The sequence below is a fragment of the Macaca thibetana genome, chromosome 20, assembly GCF_024542745.1.
Source record: "Macaca thibetana thibetana isolate TM-01 chromosome 20, ASM2454274v1, whole genome shotgun sequence".
NCBI lineage: Eukaryota > Metazoa > Chordata > Mammalia > Primates > Cercopithecidae > Macaca > Macaca thibetana.
The window spans coordinates 12308284-12329746 of record NC_065597.1 but is presented as its reverse complement, the minus strand read 5'-3'; the positions used below and the strand labels follow the sequence as shown (position 1 = coordinate 12329746).

At 48.8% G+C, this 21463-nt stretch overlaps 2 protein-coding genes across 6 annotated transcripts in view; both read right to left on the bottom strand.

The window, feature by feature from the left end:
- The window catches only part of HAS3 (hyaluronan synthase 3), a 30388-nt gene extending 12205 nt beyond the window's left edge, over positions 1 to 18183 (bottom strand). For 2 of the 3 annotated variants that reach the window (XM_050773357.1, XM_050773360.1), the window contains exons 1-3: positions 18047 to 18183; positions 1571 to 1821; positions 263 to 365 (exon numbers count right to left, since the gene is read on the bottom strand). The gene's annotated coding sequence lies outside the window, so the exon portion shown is untranslated. Of the gene's footprint in view, positions 1 to 262; positions 366 to 1570; positions 2780 to 18046 lie in introns of those variants that run through there. The other variant, XM_050773358.1, reaches the window with a different exon arrangement.
- A 222-nt stretch (positions 18184 to 18405) lies between these two features.
- The window catches only part of TANGO6 (transport and golgi organization 6 homolog), a 260400-nt gene continuing 257342 nt past the window's right edge, over positions 18406 to 21463 (bottom strand). For 2 of the 3 annotated variants that reach the window (XM_050773314.1, XM_050773315.1), the window contains exon 18: positions 18406 to 20427. In XM_050773314.1, the coding sequence (XP_050629271.1) occupies positions 20251 to 20427 (177 nt within the window). In that variant the 3' untranslated portion in view covers positions 18406 to 20250. The remainder of the gene's footprint in view (positions 20428 to 21463) is intronic. The other variant, XR_007721939.1, reaches the window with a different exon arrangement.

Below are 21463 nucleotides of genomic sequence, written 5' to 3'. Positions count from 1 at the left end.
CCTGGTCCCGGGTGGACGCGGCTCCGGCTCGCAATACTCGCAGCCCCTGCGCCCTCTCCGAAGCTGGGTCCCCCGAGTGGGGCCGAAGGCCGCGCGGCTCCGCAATCGCCCTGGGACCAGCTGCCAAGGCGAGACGGTCATTGGGCTCAACCTAGAACCTGAAGCGTAGTTAACTTTCCAGATACCACGCAGGGACTTCCAAAATTGTTACTCTCCCTCCCCGCCCCCACGCCCCGCTCTCTAACCCGCAAAACCTACTCACCCTGCAAGGAAGGCGAGCGGAGAGCACTCTTCCCCGACTTCTGCTCCCGAAGGGGCAGTTCGCTGTCTAGGGGGCTCCCTAAAACCAAGGCAGCAGAACCTTCCTGCTGGCAGGAAAGAAGCGCAGAAGAGAATTGTCAAATGTAAAAAGGCTGGTCAAAGAAGGTGTTAACAATTGTGACAGCTTAGCTTTGAATTCCGCAGTGGGGCGCTGATGACTTTAAGGCGGTTTGCAAAAGCTGCAAATGGTTTTGCAGGAACCTTGGAGGTTCCGGTGTCTTCAAGCCAAAACAATTCCTCCTCTTCTTTTTCACACCTTTATTTCCGACATCCATGACCTCCTAAATTCCCACCTGACCTTATTGCCAGTAGTTTTCAGGTCCCTAAAAGATGGTGCTAGACTCGGGTAAAGTGAGATGAAGTGAGTTGGGGTGCGCTGGGGTGGGGTGAGACCGACGAGGCGAGGGGAGTTGTTAGCAGAGACCAGTTTAGAGCCAGCTGAAGGCGCTGAGTTTTTACATCTCAGGAAAACTTTAAGAGAAATGATAATTAATAACTAGTTTTTAAAAAATGAGTGGCCAGGCGCAGTGGCTCAAGCCTGTAATCTCAGCACTTTTGGAGGCTGAGGCAGGTGGATCACCTGAGTTCGGGAGTTCAAGACCAGCCTGGCCAACATGGTGAAACCCCGTCTCTACTAAAAATACAAAAAATTAGCCGGGCGTGGTGGTGTGCGCCTGTAGTCCCAGCTACTCGGGAGGCTGAGGCAGAAGAATCACTTGAACCCAGGAAGCGAAGGTTGCAGTGAGCGGAGATCGTGCCACTGCACTCTAGCCTAGGCAACAAGAGTGAAACTCCGTCTCAAAAAAAAAAAGAAAGAAAGAAAGAAAAATGCCTTATCTGTCTTGCATTATGAACCCCGCAACCCTGGGCTACCTCCTCCACATCCAGAGGCATCACAGATGCCTGGAGTTGCTGCAGACCAGGCTATCTCTGATCCTTGCTCCTTCCCAGATTTGCAATCTGCAACATCATAGAAAATAAGCAGGGGCTGGGCAGGGGCAAAAGTGAGTGCATCAGCCTGGCGGAGAGCAGACGCTCCTCTTAGAGGCTCATCTCCCTGTGGAGGGCAGGCCCCATGTGGCCAGGTGCTCTGTTGTCAAGAGAAGCCAGAAATCTAGACTCTGTATGTGAAATCTCCTAACTTTTTTAAGCATTGATAATTCAAATGTTGAAGGAAACACACACACACACACACGCCAGACATAATGTGTCTGAGTCATATCCAGCCAACTGGCTGCTTGTAAGTGACCTGTTTAGAAGTCCAAGGAATGGAGCAGCCAGTTTGGAAGGATCCCTTCTGTCCTCACTCAGCAGCAACATGACTTCTCTGGGTGCAAGTTTATCTCCCTGGGGCTGGGCCAGGATCATCTCATCCCTAGTTAGTTTCTTAGACTCCAACTGTGTCCCAAGGCTTATTGCCCTTCTCACGCCGCCAGCTCCACGGAGTTTTCCAGGTGGTGGGGCTGGTTCAGCACCACCCCACGAGTCCATTAAAACCTCCTAAATCAACAGTGGGAACAGATAGAACCTCATGAGGACAACAAACACCCTGCCCGTACCAATTAATTGGCTTTGCCCCCTAAATGGCCTACCCTAGGGAGCACTCTCTCGTTTTCTGATCTGCAGGGCCAAGGACCTGGTGTTACCAGGCAGATAAGAGAGTCTTTACCTTTGTGGCAGTCTACGCCAGGGAGGATTTGCCTGTAATTAGCATCCAGTTTGTGGTGTCCTATTTGCATTCATCCTTTCACGGGGAGGTGGGGAGGGGTTTATTTAAGGGGCTGTTACAATCAAGCTCGAGTTTATCTCTGCTTACCACTGGGGATTTAGAAATAGGGCTAATTCCATACCCAATCACTTAAAAACGTGAATTCAGATGTTGCTGAATTGGCTTTTCCACAGGTTCCAGAGGATAAGCCTTCCTATGTGGCTCAGTGGTAGAAGATTCACGCTGCACTTACAACACTCATTTAACAAATGCTGAAGGCCTGCTCTGAGCAGAGAACAGTGCTTTGGCACCTGGAGATCTCGGGCTGGTCCCTGCCATCTAGAATGTTACCCATTTTGAAGACAAATGTGCTTGAGAGTACAAGTAGTACAAGTATAGGCCAAGCGCAGTGGCTCACGCCTGTAATCCCAACACTTTGGGAGGCCGAGGCAGGTGGATCACGAGGTCAGGAGTTCAAGACCAGCCTGGCCTACATGGTGAAACCCCGTCTCCACTAAAGATACAAAAACTTAGCCGGGCATGGCAGCGTGCACCTGTAATCCCAGCTACTTGGGAAGCTGAGGTAGGAGAATCGCTTGAACCTGGGAGGCGGAGGTTGCAGTGAGCCAAGATCGTGCCACTGCACTCCAGCCTGGGTGACAGAACGAAATCCCGTCTCAAAAAAAAAAAAAAAAAAAAAAAAAGAGTACAAGTATAAACTGTACAAGACAGTTTATAATTAAATATTGATGAGAGAATCCAACATGAAGAGTTTGAGGATTTCAGGAAAGGTCTCTGTAAGCTGAAACAGGCTGGGCAGAGTTTCATGGGGAACCTGAGCTGCTATATAAAAAGGGAAGAACGTTTTGGGTAGAAAGGATAGCTTAAGTACAAGGCCAGGTGTAGGAATGGGGGACGTGTGTTTAGAGGACAGCCAAGAGAGGCCAGGGTGGAAGACGAAATCTACCCTAAAGAAGTTCCACCAGCCTGACCAACATGGTAAAACCCCATCTCCACTAGAAATACAAAAATTAGCCAAGCGTGGTGGCACATGCCTGTAATCCCAGTTACTCAAGAGGCTGAGGCACGAGAATCCCTTGAACCCGGGAGGCGGAGGTTGCAGTGAGCCAAGATCGCACCACCGCATTCCAGCCTAGGTGACAGAGTAAGACTTGGCCTCAAAAAAAAAAAAAAAAAAAAGAAGCTTCCAGCAGGGCCTGTTGTGTAGGAAGTGCCTGGTACCCTCTAGCTGCTGTGAGGAGGAGGATGCTAGGGCCGGAGCGGAGGACCTGCGGTGACCGAATAAGGAGTTTGGATTGTATCCAGTAGGTTATGGAGAATTACCGAACATGTCTGAGCAAGATAGGAGTAGATTGCAAGTACTGTTTGGGGAAGGTTGGGCTGGCAGCATTTTGGGGTAAGGACTACGAACGGGGTATGGGAGATCTGTTAGGAGGCAGATGGAACAAAAGGCTGAGGAGAAGCCGCAATGAGAAGTGTGGGTGCTGCCTTCTGGAGGTGGACTTGAGGACAGGCAGTGACAGGGACTAATTCTAAATGAGTGCCTTGCACGCCAGGAATAATCCTCCAACACGGGAGGCATAACCAAGAGAAAAGTACTCGGCAGTGCAGAGAATTCAAGGGGCCTTTCTCAATGCTTTGGCGGGTTGGAGGTAACTGAAGCTGACAGTTCCACAAAGATTTCACCTTTCAATGAAATTTCAAATCCAAACTCACGAAATGCTCAAATATCTTGTACCTGTAACCTCTCTGCCATCACTGGTGCTGGAAGCTGCAGAGCAACCTTGCCAGGACCCAGGTGCTCCATCCTCCCACGGTTCTGCTCCACTGTCTCCTAGTGAGTGGCTTTGAGCAGGGGAGGTGGGAGGAGGGGCATCCAAGCTCTATAGGCTGCCCCCTCACCCTCTGCCCTTACGCTTCGATGCTCCTCCCTGGCATCCAGCCCATCACTTCCAGCAAAGCAAAACAGAATAGACGATGGCAGCCAAGCTACCCAGGCTGCCTCCAACCCTCCAGGTTTCATCCCCATCCACTTTCCCTGGGCTGACCACCATGAAAACCTCTTGAAGCTAAGGAGGGCGAACTGAAAATGGCTCCTGAATAGTAGCAGGTTATGTTCCCCCAGCTGACCAAACAGGGCTTTCTCTTCAAGGCGGCTTCAGCTGCAATACTAGTTAATACATAATTCAAAGTGGAAAGTGTGTGTCTTGACTACAGCAAGGCAGCTACTACCAAACAAAGTTACCCTTTCATAACTTTCCCCTCTTACTGACAAGCACTCTGTAATCAGGACCATTTCCAGGTGCTATGTTTGAAGAAGCAGGCTTAAGGACTTTCCTGTGCTGCTGTTAGAATGGTTCAATTTTAACTCCAGTCTCTCTCTCCTTTGATGGAAGAATCGTTTCATTTCAAATTAAGGGGCCTCTGCTCTGCTGGAGGCAAAGCGGTCAGCCCCTGCTAAGGGACCAGGTTCTTTTATGCTGGCTTGAAGGTCAGGATTAGGAGGGGCACACTAGACCGATAACCGAATATCAAATCAGACCTGGAGATGCTTTTCTCGGAATCCTAAACAGAAAAAGCTCTTCCCAGCCATCTTTCTTTTCTCTCCCTCCTCTAGGAGAGTGTAGAAAAAAAAAAAAACCCAGAAGGCAATTTTCAACACTTATCTTTTTGGTGGAATATTGTGCAGCTACTAAAAAATACGTTCATGAGGACAATAGAGGAATACTCCAGACACCTATGCAGTGTTAAGTAATGAACAGGAGACACAATTGTTATGTATGCATACCTACATTTACGTTGTTGTTTTCTTTAAAACCGTATGAATTAGGCTAGGCACAGTGGCTCATGCCTGTAATCCCGGCACTTTGGGAGGCTGAGGTGGGTGGGTCATGAGGTCAGGAGATTGAGATCATCCTGGTCAACATGGTGAAACCCCACCTCTACTAAAAATACAAAAATTAGCTGGGCGTGGTGGCATGCACCTGTAGTCCCAACTACTCGGTAGTCCCAACTACTCGGGAGGCTGAGGCAGGAGAATCATTTGAACCCGGGAGGCAGAGGTTGCAGTGAGCCAAGATCGCACCACTGCCACTCCAACCTGGAGACAGAGCAAGACACCATCTCAAAAAAAAAAAAAAAACAAAAAACCATATGAATTAAAGGCAGGTAAGAAGTTCACCCAAATATCAAGGTCAGGTTTGATCATTAAGATCAGGTTTAGGCTGGGCGCAGTGGCTCACACCTGTAATCCCATTTGGGAGGCCGAGGCAGGCAGATCACCTGAGGTCAGGAGTTCAAGACCAGCCTGACCAACAGGGAGAAACCATGTCTCTACTAAAAATATAAAATTAGCTGGGCATGGTGGCACATGCCTGTAATCCCAGCTACTCGGGAGGCTGAGGCAGGAGAATCACTTGAACCTGGGAGGCGGAGGTTGTGGTGAACCGAGATTATGCCACTGCACCACTCCAGCCTGGGCAACAAGAGTGAAACTAAAAAAAAAAAAAAAAAAATTCAGGTTTAATAATATATTAATAGGTTTGATATTAAAATCAAGTGGTAGAACAATGGATTTTTTTCTCTGAAATTTCTATTAATAAGTAAAACAATTTTGTAATAAAAAGGTATTTTAAGGCCAGGCACAGTGCCATGTGCCTATCGTCCCAGCTGCTCAGGAGGCTGAAGTGGGAGGATTGCTTGAGTCCAGGAGTTTGAGACCAGCCTGGACAACACAGAGAGACCCCATGTTGTAAAAAAAAAAGAATGAAGATAAATTCTCAGTTCACAGGATTTCCTTATAAGCTGGGGCAGGGTGGGGTGCAGTCTCTATCATACATGGATTCATGTGAAAAAGCTTTCACAACCTGTTTACAATGAAAGCAGTAAATAAAGTGGAAGGGCCAGGATTTAGAATTAGTGGTAGCCAAAAATGGAGTGATTTCCTTTATTTAAATTCCTCCCACTGTTCCTTTGAGAGAATTTAGCAGGGAAAGGCGGAGTCTGCAGAGCTGTGCCAGCTCTTCTGGCACCTTTGACGGAATTATAAAAAGGCACATGGCTCGGCTGGCACACCCCCCCGGGGCAGCCCACACTGACCTCCTCATCGAGGACCACAGTGGTCCTGGGCAAGAGGGGGAGGCACATGCTAAATACGGCTCTAGGATTCCCCTAGAAGGAGGCTTTTCCCTGAAGAAAGGATTTCCAAGCCTGGTGATGTCAGCAGCAATGTCCTCCCACCCAGGGAAGTCCCAGGGAGAGGTTCTCTCCTTTGGGCATTTTAAGCCTACTCCCACCAAGTGTCTGCACCACACACGTGTACAGTTATGTGACACAAAATGGACACACAAGTGCACACTCTTTCCCAGACTGGTGGAACACAATCCCTGTCTACACTTAAGGTAAGCTTGTTCCGAATTTGTTTGGCTCTTGTTACGATAACATCAACTACAATTCTTTTTTTTTTTCCCTCAGTCTTGCTCTGGTGCCATCACGGCTCACTGCAACCTCAACCTCTTGGGCTCAAGTGATCCTCCCATCTCAGCCTCCTGAATAGCCGGGACCACATGCCACCATGCCTGGCTAATTTTTGTATTTTTTGTAGAGACGGGGTTCCACCATGTTGCCCAGGCTGGTCTCGAACTCCTGGGATCGAGCGATCTTTCCACCTCAGCCTCCTAAAGTGTTGGGATTAGGCCGGGCGTGGTGGCTCACACCTGTAATCCCAGCACTTTGGGAGGCCGAGGTGGGCGGATCACGAGGTCAGGAGATTGAGACCATCCTGGCTAACACGGTGAAACCCCGTCTCTACTAAAAAATCAGCTGGGCGTGGTGGTGCTCGCCTGTAGTCTCAGTTACTCAGGAGACTGAGGCAGGAGAATCACTTGAACCCAGGAGGCAGAGGTTGCAGTGAGCTGAGATGGTGGTGCTACTGCACTCTAACCTGGGTGACAAGAGCGAAACTCTCCAAAAAAAAAAAAAAAAAGTGTTGGGATTACAGGTGTGAGCAAAGCCTGGCCCCACAATTCTTTTTTCTGAGACAGAATCTTCCTCTGTCTTCCAGACTGGAATGCATGGTGTGATCTTGGCTCACTGCAACCTCCACCTCCCGGGTTCAAGCAATTCTCCTGCCTCAGCCTCCTGAGTATCTGGGACTAGAGGCGTGCGCCACCACATCTGGCTAATTTTTAAAAAATATTTTTAGTAGAGACGGGCTTTCACCACATTGGCCAGACTGGTCTCAAACTCCTGACCTCAAGTGATCCACCTGCCTCAGCCTCCAAAGTGCTGGGATTACAGGCGTGAGCCACCGTGCCTGGCCATGGTCCCACAATTCTTAATTGTGCTGGCACTTCTGCTTTATGTCTTCTTTCTTGATGAAAGACATCATTAGTCACTGTCACACAGGAGGTCCAAAGTTAGACCCTTTATAAAAGCAGTTAGAGCAGAGCTGAGGGTAGGGGCCATTCCCATCAGTGCCTTTGTTGGAGGGGACCCCCTGCCAAAATATGTCCTACTTGCAGCAGTTAATTTTATTTATTTTTTGGCTAGGACCCCCACTCCCCAAATTTCTTTTCTCATCAGATAAGCCAATGTAGTGATTCCCATGTCTGGCAGGGTGTTGCACAGTAGGCTTTGGGAAACTGCAGAGCTTTTTAAAAATCACGAATGCCTGGAACCCATCCCAGATCAATTTAATCAGAATCACTGGGGGTGGACCCCAGGCTTGAATTAAAAAAAAAAAAAAAAAAAAAACTCCCCAGGCAATTCTATTCTGCATCCAGGGTTGAGAAAACAGCCCGAGGGTTCTCCTCAGCTGACACTTACAAGTGCATTTCTGGCACCGAGAGGCCAGTCAAGAGCCAGCCAGTCAGGCGGTGAGTTCTAGAGCATGTAAGAAGAGTGTCTGTCCATTTTCCTCCAGCACCAGGCCTGCCATGGTGTTGGCACCTGTTTAATTTACTGACCTTAAAAACTTAACAATGGGCTGGGCGCAGTGGTTCACGTCTGTAATCCCAGCACTTTGAGGGATTGAGGTTGGTGGATCACTTGAGGCCAGGAGTTCGAGACCAGCCTGGCCAACATGGCGAAACCCTGTCTCTACTAAAAATACAAAAAACATTAGCCAGGCGTGGTGACGCACGCCCGTAATCCCAGCTACTCAGGAGGCTGAGGCACAAGAATCCCTTGAACCTGGGAGGCAGAGGTTGCAGTGAGCCGAGATTGTGTCACTGCACTCCAGCCTGGGTGACAGAGCGAGACACTGCCTCAAAAACAAAAACAAAAAAGTTCACAATGGACTAATGAGCTGTCAAGCCAGAAGGAACAAAATAAAAGAAGGAAGGATGTGGATTTGAGTTGGAAATTAGGAAGGAGAGCCAGGGAGAAACAGAGGAACGGGATCAGATGGACGAGGTGAGTCCCCAGGTCTCTCCGACGCACCTGGAATTAGATTTCAACAACCGTTTTGTTCGCTAAGTTGCTGTCTGCTTTTTTTCCAGGAGAACTGGGAAAAACCCAGCCAGCCCTTGTCTGTAGGACGACAGAGCTGTCAAAACCACTTGGATTCACTTTGTTTTCAAAGGACAGAACTTCTGCACCGTGGGGTTTTCCTCACCCAAACATGGGAAAGGGTGGTCTCTAGAGACTCATGAGGGGTCTGAGCTGCTCTCTTTTGGGGAATAGAGTCCCTATTACTCTCTCTCTCACACCGCCCTGGTCTTGGCCACAGAGAAAGACCCACAACTTAGCGCCTGTCCCTTGAAATCTCGCAACAGCAAAAATCTCAGGTCTTTGAAACATTAGCATTCCCATTCTCTTTTCTTCATAGAAAGCCTATTTTCAGGCTGGCCTTTCTCTAGGATTAACATGGCCGCCAAGTTTTGAAGTTTTGAAGGTGGTGTGTGGTCCAGTAAAGGTGTGTGTGTGTTGGGGGTGGCTCTAGAGACTCTGGGAGTACAGAGCAGGCCACTTTGTTCTCCCCAGCGCCAGGTGGCTACCTGTGTGTGTGATGATACATTAGAAAAACCCCACCCAGGAGCTCTTCTGAGCTAGCTCTTGCTCTTCAGGTAGACAGCAAAGATGAAATCTGACATCATTTAATAAACCACTTCAAGGCCCAGTAGCTTTCCTAGTTCCCCAGAAGAGGTGCTCCTGTCGCTCTGGCACCACACAGGAGCTGAGGCTCCTGCCCTCAGCCTCCTGCAGCTCCGTGCTGGAGTTAGGGGCTGGCCAACTGGTTGACTTTTTATTTGCAATAATTGACTTCTCTGGACCTTATTTTTCCCTTCTCCAAAGAGAGCCATTAACCCAGCTTCTTTTTCCTCTCTCAAGGAATGGTATGGGAATAGAGCTATGAACGTATTTATGCTTTGAGCTTCTTGCAAGGAATAACTGTTAAAAATGATACACTGTAGGCCGGGCGCAGTGGCTCACGCCTGTAATCCTAGCTCTTTGGGAAGCCAGAGTGAGTGGATCACCTGAGGTCGGGAGTTTGAGACCAGCCTGACCAACATGGAGAAACCCTGTCTCTACCAAAAATATAAAATTAGCCGGGTGTGGTGGTGCATGCCTGTAATCCCAGCTACTTGGGATGCAGAGGCAGGAGAATTGCTTGAAGCTGGGAGGTGGAGGTTGCGGTGAGCCGAGATTACGCCATTGCACTCCAACCTGGGCAACAAGAGTGGAACTCCATCTCAAAAAAAAAAAAAAAAAAAAAAAAAAGACACACGGTAGGCTGGGCTCAGTGGCTCATGCCTGCATTTCCCAGTACTTTGAGAGGTCAAGGTGGACTGATCTCTAGAAGTTCAAGACCAGCCTGGCCAACATGGTGAAACCCCATCTCTACTAAAAAATAAAAAAAGTAGCCGTGTGTGGTGGTGGGCGCCTGTAATCCCAGCTACTCAGGAGGCTGAGGCAGGAGAATCGCTTGAACTCGGGAAGTGGAGGTTGCAGGTGAGCCGAGATTGTGCCACTGCACTCCAGCCTGAATGACAGAGTGAGACCCTGTCTCAAAAAAAAAAAACAAAAAACAAACAAAAATGATATAATGTTATTCTGAGAATGATACCTGAAAATTGAAGCCCTGCTTATAGGAAATGAATGGGAAAGCAACAACCTTCAAAAAAGACATTTCTGGAGTTCATGGGAAGACTTGCTACATTTTCTATGTTGCACACTTGCCACATGGCTTTCTGCTTCCTCTGCTCCCAGGAAGGCAGTCTTGGATGTTTACTATCTTGGCCATACTACAAAAGAAGCCTTTCCATAAGCAATTTGCCAAAGCTGCCAAAGTGCAGGAGCAGGTGGGCTGTGGAGCTTTCATACACCTCCTTCCAGCTTCTGGGCAAACTACAAGGTCAAACACAAGAGGTGTAACAAATTTTGGTGTTTGAGGTTGTTTCTGTGGTGGTTTTCCCAGAGACGGCTTTGTTATGTTGCCCAGGCTGGCCTCGAACTCCTGGGCTCAAATGATCCCTCTGCCAAGGCCTCCCGAGTAGCTAGGATTACAAACCACCGTGCCTGGCTTGAGGTTGGGTTTTAACGTACTAGGACACTCTTTTGAGGCTATTTGGGCTAAAGCTTAACTTGACGTAGGTGTTTCATTTAAACAAGCAGGGAATCACTCTTTTTTTTTTTTTTTTTTTTGAGACGCAGTCTCGCTGTGTCACCCAGACTGGAGAGCGGTGGCACAATCTCGGCTCACTGCAACCTCCACCTCCTGGGCTCAAGTGATTCTCCTGCCTCAGCCTCCTGAGTAGGTGGAACTATAGGTGCGTACCACCACACCTGGCTAATTTTTACATTTTTAGTAGAGATGGGGTTTACCATGTTGGCCAGGCTGGTCTTGAACTCCAGATCTCAAGAGATCCACCTGCCTTGGCCTCCCAAAGTGCTGGGATTACAGGCATGACCACGGCGTGGGAACCACTTTCTTTATCCACACTTACACTAAGAACAGATTTTAACAATTTGGAAATATAGTATCTATGTATCAGGTAGCAGCAAGCACGGTGGGAAAAAGCACAGCCTTTGGAGCCAGACTGCTTGGGTCCAGTACTGGTTTGGCTGCTTCTAACTGGCTACGTAATCTGAGGCAGTTAGCCTCGTGTGTGCCTCAGTTTTCCTATCTGTAGAACAGGGTCACAGTAAGACCTATCTCACAGGCCCAGTGTGAGGATTAAAGGGATTAATATGTGTCACATGCACAGAAGAGCATAATAAGCTCTGTAGACTGTTAACTGTAATCGTGATCTTGACATACAGTGATGCAGAAGTACAACCATTCAACCTAGACTTTCCAGATGAACCCAGTATTTTAAGGGGCCATCAGACCTTATATCCTGAATGTGATTTGGGAAATAGAGTCATTATTCTAGGGACATTCCAAACCCCATGAGAAGGCATACCCCTATACACTAAGGGCAGAGTCTCAGAGATGAGAAACCTCTTTTAAATAGACCTGCAGGGGCTCAGGATTTCTCTCCCGGGTGAGTACTTATAAGCCACTAACTAGTAATTATAAGCCACTAATGAGTATTTGCACCTGGGACATAGCTGCTGGTGGGTGTAACTTGCAAAGCATATTAGCGTGTCCCTGATGGTGGTTTTGGTACACAGAAAACTCCAGGCCTGAAGATTTCCTAGTCCTGAGTTATTTAGAGAATGGTATCAACACTGCTTTGAGACTGAGCTTTTGCATTTCATGGGTGTTAAAGCAAAGTCAGCTGAGGGTGGGAGAATGTAGACGGGTACAAACTTTTGGGGGGACATTTGGTACTAACATTTGAAATGGTTACACTCTTTTGATCTGGCACTACAATCTCTTAAGACCTATTGCATAGTAACATTTCAGTATGCAAAGTTATGTTTGAGAATCATTGAAAAACCATTGGAAGTTAGAAACAAGTCAACGGAACCATCAATAAACAAATGCATGAGCTGCAGTTTACCCCAACAATGGAAGCCATGCCATCATCACAAAGGAAGAGATCTGTGAGTACTGATATGAGTGTCTCCAAGGTATATGACTCAGAAAAAATGATGTGGGACGCTATTTGGGGTAATAAAACATGGTAATAAATAAAGATCTAGAGGGATTTTACACCAGTTTGTCAGTGGTAATCTTGGGTAGGAGTTGAGGTGAGATTGTGGGAATTTTTCTTTCTTTGGAAATACAGTATCTATTGGGTAGCAACAAAGCACAGTGGTAAAAAGCAGAGCCTTTGGAGCGAGACTACATGGATCCAAATACTGGTTTAGCTTCTCCTTACTGGTCATATAATCTGGGCAAGTAATCTGCCTCTTGTGTGCCTCAGTTTTCCCATCCGTAGTCATAGTAAGACCTATCTCAGAGTGTGAGGGTCAAGGGAATTAACATGTATTGTGCTGGGCACAGTGGTTCATGCCTGTAATCCCAGCACTTTGGGAGGCTGAGGCAGGTGGATCTTTTGAGCCCAGGAGTTCGAGACCAGCCTGGGCAACATGGCAAACCCTGTTTCTACTTTTTTAAAAAAACAAAAATTAGCCAGGCATGGTAGCACGCCCCTGTAGTCCCAGCTACTCAGGAAGCTGAGGCAGGATAATTGCTTGAACCCGGGAGGCAGAGGTTGCAATGAACTGAGATTGCACCACTGCACTCCAGCCTGGACAACAGAGCAAGACTCCATCTAAAAAATATATATATTAGCTGGGTGTGGTGGTGCATGTCTGTAGTTCCAGCTACTCGGGAGGCTGAGGTGGGAGGATCACCTAAGCCTGGGAAGTAGAGTTCAGTGAGCTGTGATTGTGCCACTGCACTCCAGCCTGGGTGGCAGAGAGACTGTCTCCAAAAAAAAAAAAAAAAAGTGCCAAACTACATATACATTAAACTTGTTCTAATTCACATCACATATCATCTGAAAATGTACACAAATACGCACAGCAGCCGGGCATTGTACCTGTGGGCTGTACCGCCCCTCAGACTTGAGGGCAAAGGGCCAGCAGGGGGGAGGTGGTAGGCAGCCCCTGTGTCAGCGGAGCGCAAACGCCTTCTTGGTGGGACCCACGTGTTGGGGTTCATGTGTATATGTGAGTACCTGAGTTTGCATCTCAAACTCTACTCTGCTTGAAAGGCTTTTACTTCTGTACTCACTTTGAGCGGGAGAAGCTCCATTGTATTCAACAGATGTTCAAAACATTTCATGGAGGGTCTTCCGATGTAGTAAACAGGCTCCTGGCTGCGACCCAGCAGACTTGGAGCCAAATCCCACCAAGGGAGGATGCCAAGAGCCTGCCTCCCTGTTCTTCAAGATTGTTGTGAGAATCAGACAAGCTTATGGATGGAAAATGACTTTCCAAACTAAAGGAAATGCAAACACTGATCCTGCAACACTGTGTTACAAAGAACCGCAGAGGGCACTCTGGGGGAGGGGCACAAAAACTGAGGCCTGGCAGCGTGGGGCTCCTGACTCCCTATGAAGAACTGGGGAGGACAACAGGTGATGACCCCTCGAATGATAAGCTTCAGCCTTCCAGGGTCGAAGGTGGGGTCTGCATTCCCCTCTCACCTTGCCAGCTTGTGCAGAGGGCGCTGAGCATAGCCCTGAGCTCTGCCTGCAGGAAAGAGGCAGCAGCGGGTATTGTAAGGAGCAACACAGGTTCCCAACCCCCAAGCGGTGATTCAGTTCCAACAGAGTAGAGCATGGCAGGCAGAGGTGCCGCGCACTGCAGTGTGGCTGCTGCATGTGACTGCAGCATGTCTGTGGCTGCAGAGCTTGCTGAGGACACAGCCAGGCCCTCTGAGGTCAAGGCTGCTGCTGGGGGAAGGGATGTATTGGAGAAGAAGACCCCTCATGGTCAGGGAAATGTGGCACCTCTCACAGCTCCGTTTTCTGACTCTCTTTTTGCCACAGAAATTCTGGCCGAGATTTTAGATTTTTGTGCAGACTGCAGAAGCTTATCTGGTTTTGCACAGGTCAGATGACTCATCTCTCGGCTTATCAATTGATCCACTCTCACATGTTGTAGCCAGCCCTCCAATGCGGCAAACGGTTGGGCAAGAGGCACAATTAAGTGGCAGGCAGCGCTTCATTCCGTCACCCTCGCAGACAAAGGGACACAACAGGTGGATGGACACAGGGTAGATCAACACGCTTGCTCTCCTCTTTTTGGGCCACTGAGGAAAAACTGCTGCTACCAGAGAAGAGGAGCTGAAACAACAGAGCCCCTGAGGCCAAGTTGGGGGGTGGCATGAAGGGGGCTGGGGATCACTGCTTCCTTTTTATGGAGGGGAAAAACTGACTGGGTATGGTTATATGTATTTCTTTCATTTTTTCCATTTCGGGGCAGGGCCTCACTCTGTCGCCCAGGCTGGAGTGCAGAGGTGCAGTCATAGCTCACTGCTGCCTCAAACTCCTGGACTCAAGCGATCCTCTTACTTCAGCACCCCTCCCTCCTGAGACCTGCTCTTACCTCTGGGCCTTCGCACTTGCTGTTCCCATTACTTGGAACAATCTTTCCCCATTATTTCAGTACTAATTCACCTCCTGATCATTATTCAAATAGCAACTTCTCAGCAAGGCTACCTCTGAACAACAAATCTCAACTTACTGTTCCCACCCTCCTCCCTCCTGACTTTATTTTCTCCATAGCATCTCTCACCACTTGATTTTTTTTTTTTTCTTTTCTTCTGTTTTTTTGAGACAGAGTCTTGCTCTGTCACCCAAGCTGGAGTGCAGTGGCACGACCTCAGCTCACTGCAACCTCTGCCTCCTGGGTTCAAGCGATTCTCCTGCCTCAGCCTCCTGAGTAGCTGGGATTACAGGCGCGCCCCACCACGCCTGGCTAATTTTTGTATTTTTAGTAGACAGGGTTTCACCATGTTGGCCAGGCTGGTCTCAAACTCCTGACCTCAGGTGATCCACCCATCTCGGCCTCCCAAAATGCTGGGATTACAGGTGTGAGCCACCACGCCCGGCCCCACTGGACATTGTTTATCTTATTTGTTGTCTGTCTCCCTCCCCTGCCTCATAAGCTCCCCTCAAGGGTAAGAGTTCTGTTTCGTTCACTGTTGTGTTCTCAGGGCCCAGTGCAGCATCTGGTATGTAATAGGTGCTCAATAAATTGTTGTCATTGCTTGCGGTTTGCTTTCCTACATCCCAGTCCCTGACATACTGGCTCTTACATGTGAATGGGCGGGCAGAGCCATAGGAAAGCAAAGAAGTGCAGGAGAGGGTGAACAAACGAAGCAAGGGCTGGGTGCGGTGGCTCATGCCTGTAATCCCAGCAATTTGGGAGGCCGAGGTGGGCAGGCCACCTGAGGTCAGGAGTTGGAGACCAGCCTGGCCAACATGGCGAAACCCTGTCTCTACTAAAACTACAAAAAAATAGCTGGGTGTGGTGGCAGACACCTGTAATCCCAGCTACTTGGGGGGCTGAGGCAGGAGAATTGCTTGAACCCAGGAGGCGGATGTTGCAGTGAGCCAAGATCGCACCATTGCACTCCAGCTGGGGCAACAGAGCAAAACCGTCTCAAAAAAAAAAAAAAAAAAAAAAAAAAAAGCCAGGTGCGGTGGTTCACGCCTGTAATCCCAGCACTCTGGGAGGCCAAGGCGGGTGGATCATGAGGTCAGGAGTTCAAGACTAGCCTGGCCAAGATGGTGAAACCCTGTCTCTACTAAAAATACAAAAAGAAAAAAAAAAAACAACAACGAAGCAAGGGACGTGGAGGAGGAGGTTGGGAAATATGGGAAATTATGAGTGTGGAGAGATGATAAGGAGCAAAGCAAAAGATAAGAGATTTCTGATTAAATAACACTGAACTTGGAGAAGGGCAAGCTTGTGCCAAGGAGGAAGAAAAACAAAGCAGAGAGGGGAAACTCTCCAGAAAGTTCAGGAAGTCTAACCTGAAAAAGCAGTTGAAGGTTGAGCAGAAGCCTGGGGTTTGGCTGTAGCCACAAGTGGGGCCTCTGCATGTCTCCTGAGGCTGAGCCATCGCCTGTAGAGCAAGAGGGTGGTGGATGGCGGGCCTGGGAACAGGAGGAAGAGCCTAGGAGGGGAAAAAGGAGAGGAGGAGGCACGGAGCCAAGCAGAACGCTGAGTGAGTGCCACAGAGCAGTCTAGGAAAGGGGCCACTGGGTGGTGGAGGACGCTGTAGGTGAGGGGTCAGCAGAGCCTCAGCGGGCCAGGTGGAGGCGGCAGCAGAAGGGGCGGTGGGAGGTGGGAAGGTGGTCTCTGAGGGAGAAGAGCAGGGTGGGGGTGGGAGGCAAGACACACCTCACAGGGTCCATGCAGGAAAGTGTCACTTTTGTTCCCATGTATTTCGTTTAAGTTTTTGTGCTTTTATTTTTCGGGGGGAACAGAGTTTCCCTTGTTGCCCAGACCGGAGTGCAGTGGCACAATCTCGGCTCACCGTAATCTCCGCCTCCCGGGTTCAAGCGATTCTCCTGCCTCAGCCTCCCGAGTAGCTGGGATTACAGGCATGCGCCACCATGCCCGGCTAATTTTGTATTTTTAGTAGAGACAGGGTTTCTCCATGTTGGTCAGGCTGGTCTTGAACTCCCGACCTCAGGTGATCTGCCCACCTCGGCCTTCCAAAGTGTTGGGATTACAGGCGTGAGACACTGCGCCCGGCCGTTTTTGTGCTTTTATTATCCTAAAGTTTTCACATTCTTTCCCAAGGACTGTCATTCATATATACATACACACACACATATATATAATATAGAAAATCTGGAAAATTTTAATAATTTGGTCATGTTTAAGAGGATTACATTAGGGCCCAGTGTTGTGGCTCACACCCATAAACCCAGTGCTTTGGAAGGCTAATGGGGGAGGATTGCTTGAGGCCAGCAGTTCAATACCAGCCTGGGCAACATATCAAGACCCTGTCTCTACAAAAAAAAATTAGCCAGGTGCAATAGTGCACACCTGTGGCCTCAGCTACTTGGGATGCTAAGGTGGGTGGACTGCTTAAGCCCAGGAGGTTGAGGCTGCAGTGAGCTATGATCATGCCACTTCACTCCAGCCTGGGCGACAAAGTGAGACCCTGTTAAAAAGAAAAAGAAATAGGCCAGGCGTGGTAGCTCATGCCTATAACCCCAACACTTTAGGAAACTGAGTCAGGAGGACTGCTTGAGTCTAGGAGTTTGAGACAAATCTGGGCAACATAGCAAGACCTCATCTCTGCTAAAATTTTAAAAAGTAGCCAGGAGTGGTGGTGCACACCTGTGATCCCAGCTACTCTGGGGGCTGAGGTGGAAGGATTCCTTGAACCCAGGAGGTCAAGGCTGCAGTGAGCCATGACTGCGCTACTCTATACCAGCTTGGGCAACAGAGCAAAACTCTGTCTTAAAATAAAGGCCAGTTGGCCGGGCGCGGTGGCTGAAGCCTGTAATCCCAGCACTTTGGGAGGCCGAGATGGGTGGATCACGAGGTCAGGAGATCGAGACCATCCTGGCTAACACGGTGAAACCCCGTCTCTACTAAAAGATAGAAAAAACTAGCCGGGCGAGGTGGCGGGCGCCTGTAGTCCCAGCTACTCGGGAGGTTGAGGCAGGAGAATGGCGTAAAAACCCGGGAGGCGGAGCTTGCAGTGAGCTGAGATCCGGCCACTGCACTCCAGCCTGGGCGACAGAGCGAGACTCCATCTCAAAAAAAATAAAATAAAATAAAGGCCAGGCACGGTGGCTCATGCCTGTAATCCCAGCACTTTGGGAGGCCAAGGTGGGCAGATCACCTGAGGCCAGGAGTTCGAGATCAGCCTGGTCAACATGGAGAAACCCTGTCTCTACTAAAAATACAAACATTAGCTGGGCATGGTGGTGTGCACCTGTGCTTCCAGCTACTTGGGAGGCTGACGCTTGAGCCCAGGAGTTGGAGGTTGCAGTGAGCCAAGATTGTGCCACTGCACTCCCAGCCTGGGTGACACTGTCTCAAAAAAAAAAAAAGAAAAGAAAAGAAAAGAAAAATAAAAAGAAAAAATAAATCAATAAAGTTAGGCATAATGGTGGCACATACCTGTAATCCCAGGTACTCAGGAGGCTGAGTGGGGAAGACTGCTTGAGTTCTGAAGTTGAGAATAGCCTGGGCAATACAGTGAGACCCCATCTCAAAAAAAAATCAATAAAGAACAGATGTTTTTAGTCACCTGACAAATAGTTCAAATTAAGAGGTGATCTATAACTAGAGATAAAGGTACTAGGATGCTTCATGAGACACTCGAGGGTTTTGGACTAGATAGTGTCTTAGACTAATCAAGGTGGTCAATCAGGATCTGTCCTCAGAACTGGAATGCAGTTAATGCAAACGAAGTTGTAAGAGAAATGGATTGTGTAACACATTCGATCTGCTGATGTGAAGTGGGTTGTGGAGTCCAGTTAAAGGAAGGCCAAGAAACAAGCATTTTTATTGTATATCCAGCTGGTCCAAAGGAGATTCTTCTTATATTTGAAAGCCACAATGCCCATTTTCTAGACATCCTCGATTTGGAGAATAGAAATTAATCCAGCTACAATAGCTGAATGGAAATATTCCTTAAACACGCCTAGCTAGGTTTGTTCTAATTCTCTGCTCACTAAGCTCACTTGTGATTCTGTTCATAAGATGGCCTCTTTAAAGGGACGCCATCAAGGAAGTTCTGAACTCAGAACCGTGTCTGTGATCTGGCCAGAGAGAAATATCCTGTTGTTAACTAGCAAATGGCCATGTTTGTGTATAGATCCTTCAGTCACTTGAGCTTTTGGAAACGGCGTTTTGGTTCCTGTGGGTCTGGTCACCCCAGAGAGCGGGATAAAATCCTGTGATAAAATTCTGTACCTAGCCCCGCAAAGCCGAGGACTGATCAAGCAGCTCTGGGTTCGCCTCATCAAGGTGTTGACAACGGGGAGGTATAATCTGAAGCAGCCAGCCAGTATCTCCTTTCTGTTATCTCTTTTAGCTGCCATCAAAATGCAGTGGCCAAAATACATAAAGAAATAAAGCGGAGACCACAGTGCTATATCTGAAATTGTTTCAACAGCCCTGGCATCAGGCTACCAGCATGCATTCTTTCCAGCCTGCATTCAGTGTGAACCCATTGTCTAGGCATTCATCTTTCTGAAGGAGCAGAGGACAGAAGGCAGGATGTAAACTCTCTGGATGCTTGTGGTTCTTTTCTCCTGATAATAAGGGCAACTCTGCAAACAGCAGCAGAGGGAGTGAAGAAAAATGGCCTGGGAGGACAAACACAGGGCTCACCCTTTTTCTCTGGAAAAGTCAACCAGCTTGATTGTCCTTTCCGGGCATCAGAGCCTCTTCAACTCCATAGTTTTCCATCTCAACACCAGAGGACCATATTTAGCCCTGTTGTTCTTTCCATCCAAGATCATTTTATTTCCTTTTGCATTATTTGATAACTATTCCCTTCCCCTCCCCACCTCCAACTGCATCTCCTACTCTGAAATGCTTCTTGAGCTGCCAAGGGTGGCCAGCTCTGCTCCTCATTTTCCTGAGGAAGAAGAATCTCAGCGTGGAAGAATATAGAGCTAGGTGACATATGGGTGGCCAGTCTCTTCTCCCCAAGTTCCAAGAGAGTGGACAATTAGTCAAATGCCATCAGTCATGTTAAAATATACTTCCACCAGCTAGACATCCTTCTCTCAAAGCTAGAGGACAGTGAAAAATGTGCAGATTAATGAGATTTGTAATTGTTTTCCTTTTTTTTTTTTTTTTTTCCCGAGACGGAGTCTCGCTCTGTCACCCAGGCTGGAGTGCAGTGGCGCAATCTCAGCTCACTGCAACCTCCGCCTCCCAGGTTCACACCATTCTCCTGCCTCAGCCTCCCGAGTAGCTGGGACTACAGGCGTCCACCACCACGCCCGGCTAACTTTTTTGTATTTTTGGTAGAGACGGGGTTTCATTGTGTTAGCCAGGATGGTCTTGATCTCCTGGCATCATGATCCGCCTGCCTCAGCCTCCCAAAGTGCTGGGATTACAGGCGTGAGCCACCGCGCCCGGCTAATTGTTTTCTCTTAACTGCACACCCTTCAGGCTGAATGCGGGAGTGCTAAACAGATGCCTTAGGAAGGGACCCTGAAGACCCAAGTGACCAGCACCATAAAGCCACCCCCAGGGTCAGCCATGCTGCCAGCACTCAAGAGGCAGCAGGGACACCTGCCAGAAGACCTGGGTGTGGCTCTGGGTGCCTGGCCCTGCCTGCCTCCTCCATGTCCTTGGAGCCAGGTCTATGGCAGGACCACAATCTTCTTCTCCAGCTTCTGTGCAGGGAACAGGAAGTTTTTCATGATGTCATCCAGCTCTTCTAGGGCCAACTGGGCATGGAGCTTGGCCACGTCATCGGGCTCCAGATGCACCACGTGCTTCAGCAGGTGGTAGAGATCCTTGAGGACGGCGCTCAGCACCTGCACGAGAGAGAGAGCCATGACCACCTGTCTACTGTGCCAGCATTTCTCAGTACGACTGAACTGCCCTCTCCTCCTGCCTGAGGAGATCTGTGAGGACATCCACAGACTTCCTGAAGATAATGTGGCTGGGTGCAGTGGCTCATGCCTGTAATCCGCACTTTGGGAGGCCAAGGCAGGCGGATCACTTGAGTCCAGGAGTTTGAAACCAGCCTGGGCAATGTGGCAAAACCCCATCTCTACAAAATATACAAAAATTAGCCAGGTTTGGTGGCGCATGCCTGTAGTCCCAGCTATTCAGGAGGCTGGGGTTGGGAGGATCATCTGAGCCTGGGAGGTCAAGGCTGTAATGAGCCACGATTGTGCCACTACACTCCAGCCTGGGCGGGAAAAAAGAAAAAAAAAAAAAGAAGATAATGCATGGCCATCTTGGGTTGGAGAAGGAGGCAGGGGTGGCACTGGCCCTTGTACTGAGATAGGTTTCCCATTGTGTTTATCACTCACCCCATGCCTAGTTACATGGCCTTGGGACTTCTACTCCCCTTTACTCCCAGGCCCCCCTAGTTACAAGGCCTTGGGGCTTCTACTCCCCTTTACTCTCAGGCCCAATCATAGTTCCCAGACTCCTTTATTCAGTCCCAAAGCACGGCAGAGACCTCAGGACCACAGACAAGCAAGACTGCCCGGATATGATTCCTCCCAGAGCAAATGATTACCAGCATTTGTTTCCTCCCTAGCTCCCCGTAAAGCCCTCTGCCGCCACCCACAGAACAGGCAACTATCTTATGAAACCCAGGAGGCTTTTTTTTTTTTTTTTTTTGGAGACAGAGTCTCACTCTGTTGCCAGGCTGGAGTTCGGTGGCGTGATCTCAGCTCACTGCAACCTCCACCTCCCGGGTTCAAGCAATTCTCCTGCCTCAGCCTCCTGAGTAGCTGGGACTGCAGGTGCATGCCACCACACCCAGCTAAATTTTGTATTTTTAGTAGAGACGGAGTTTCACCATGTTGGCCAGGATGGTCTCAAACTCTTGACCTC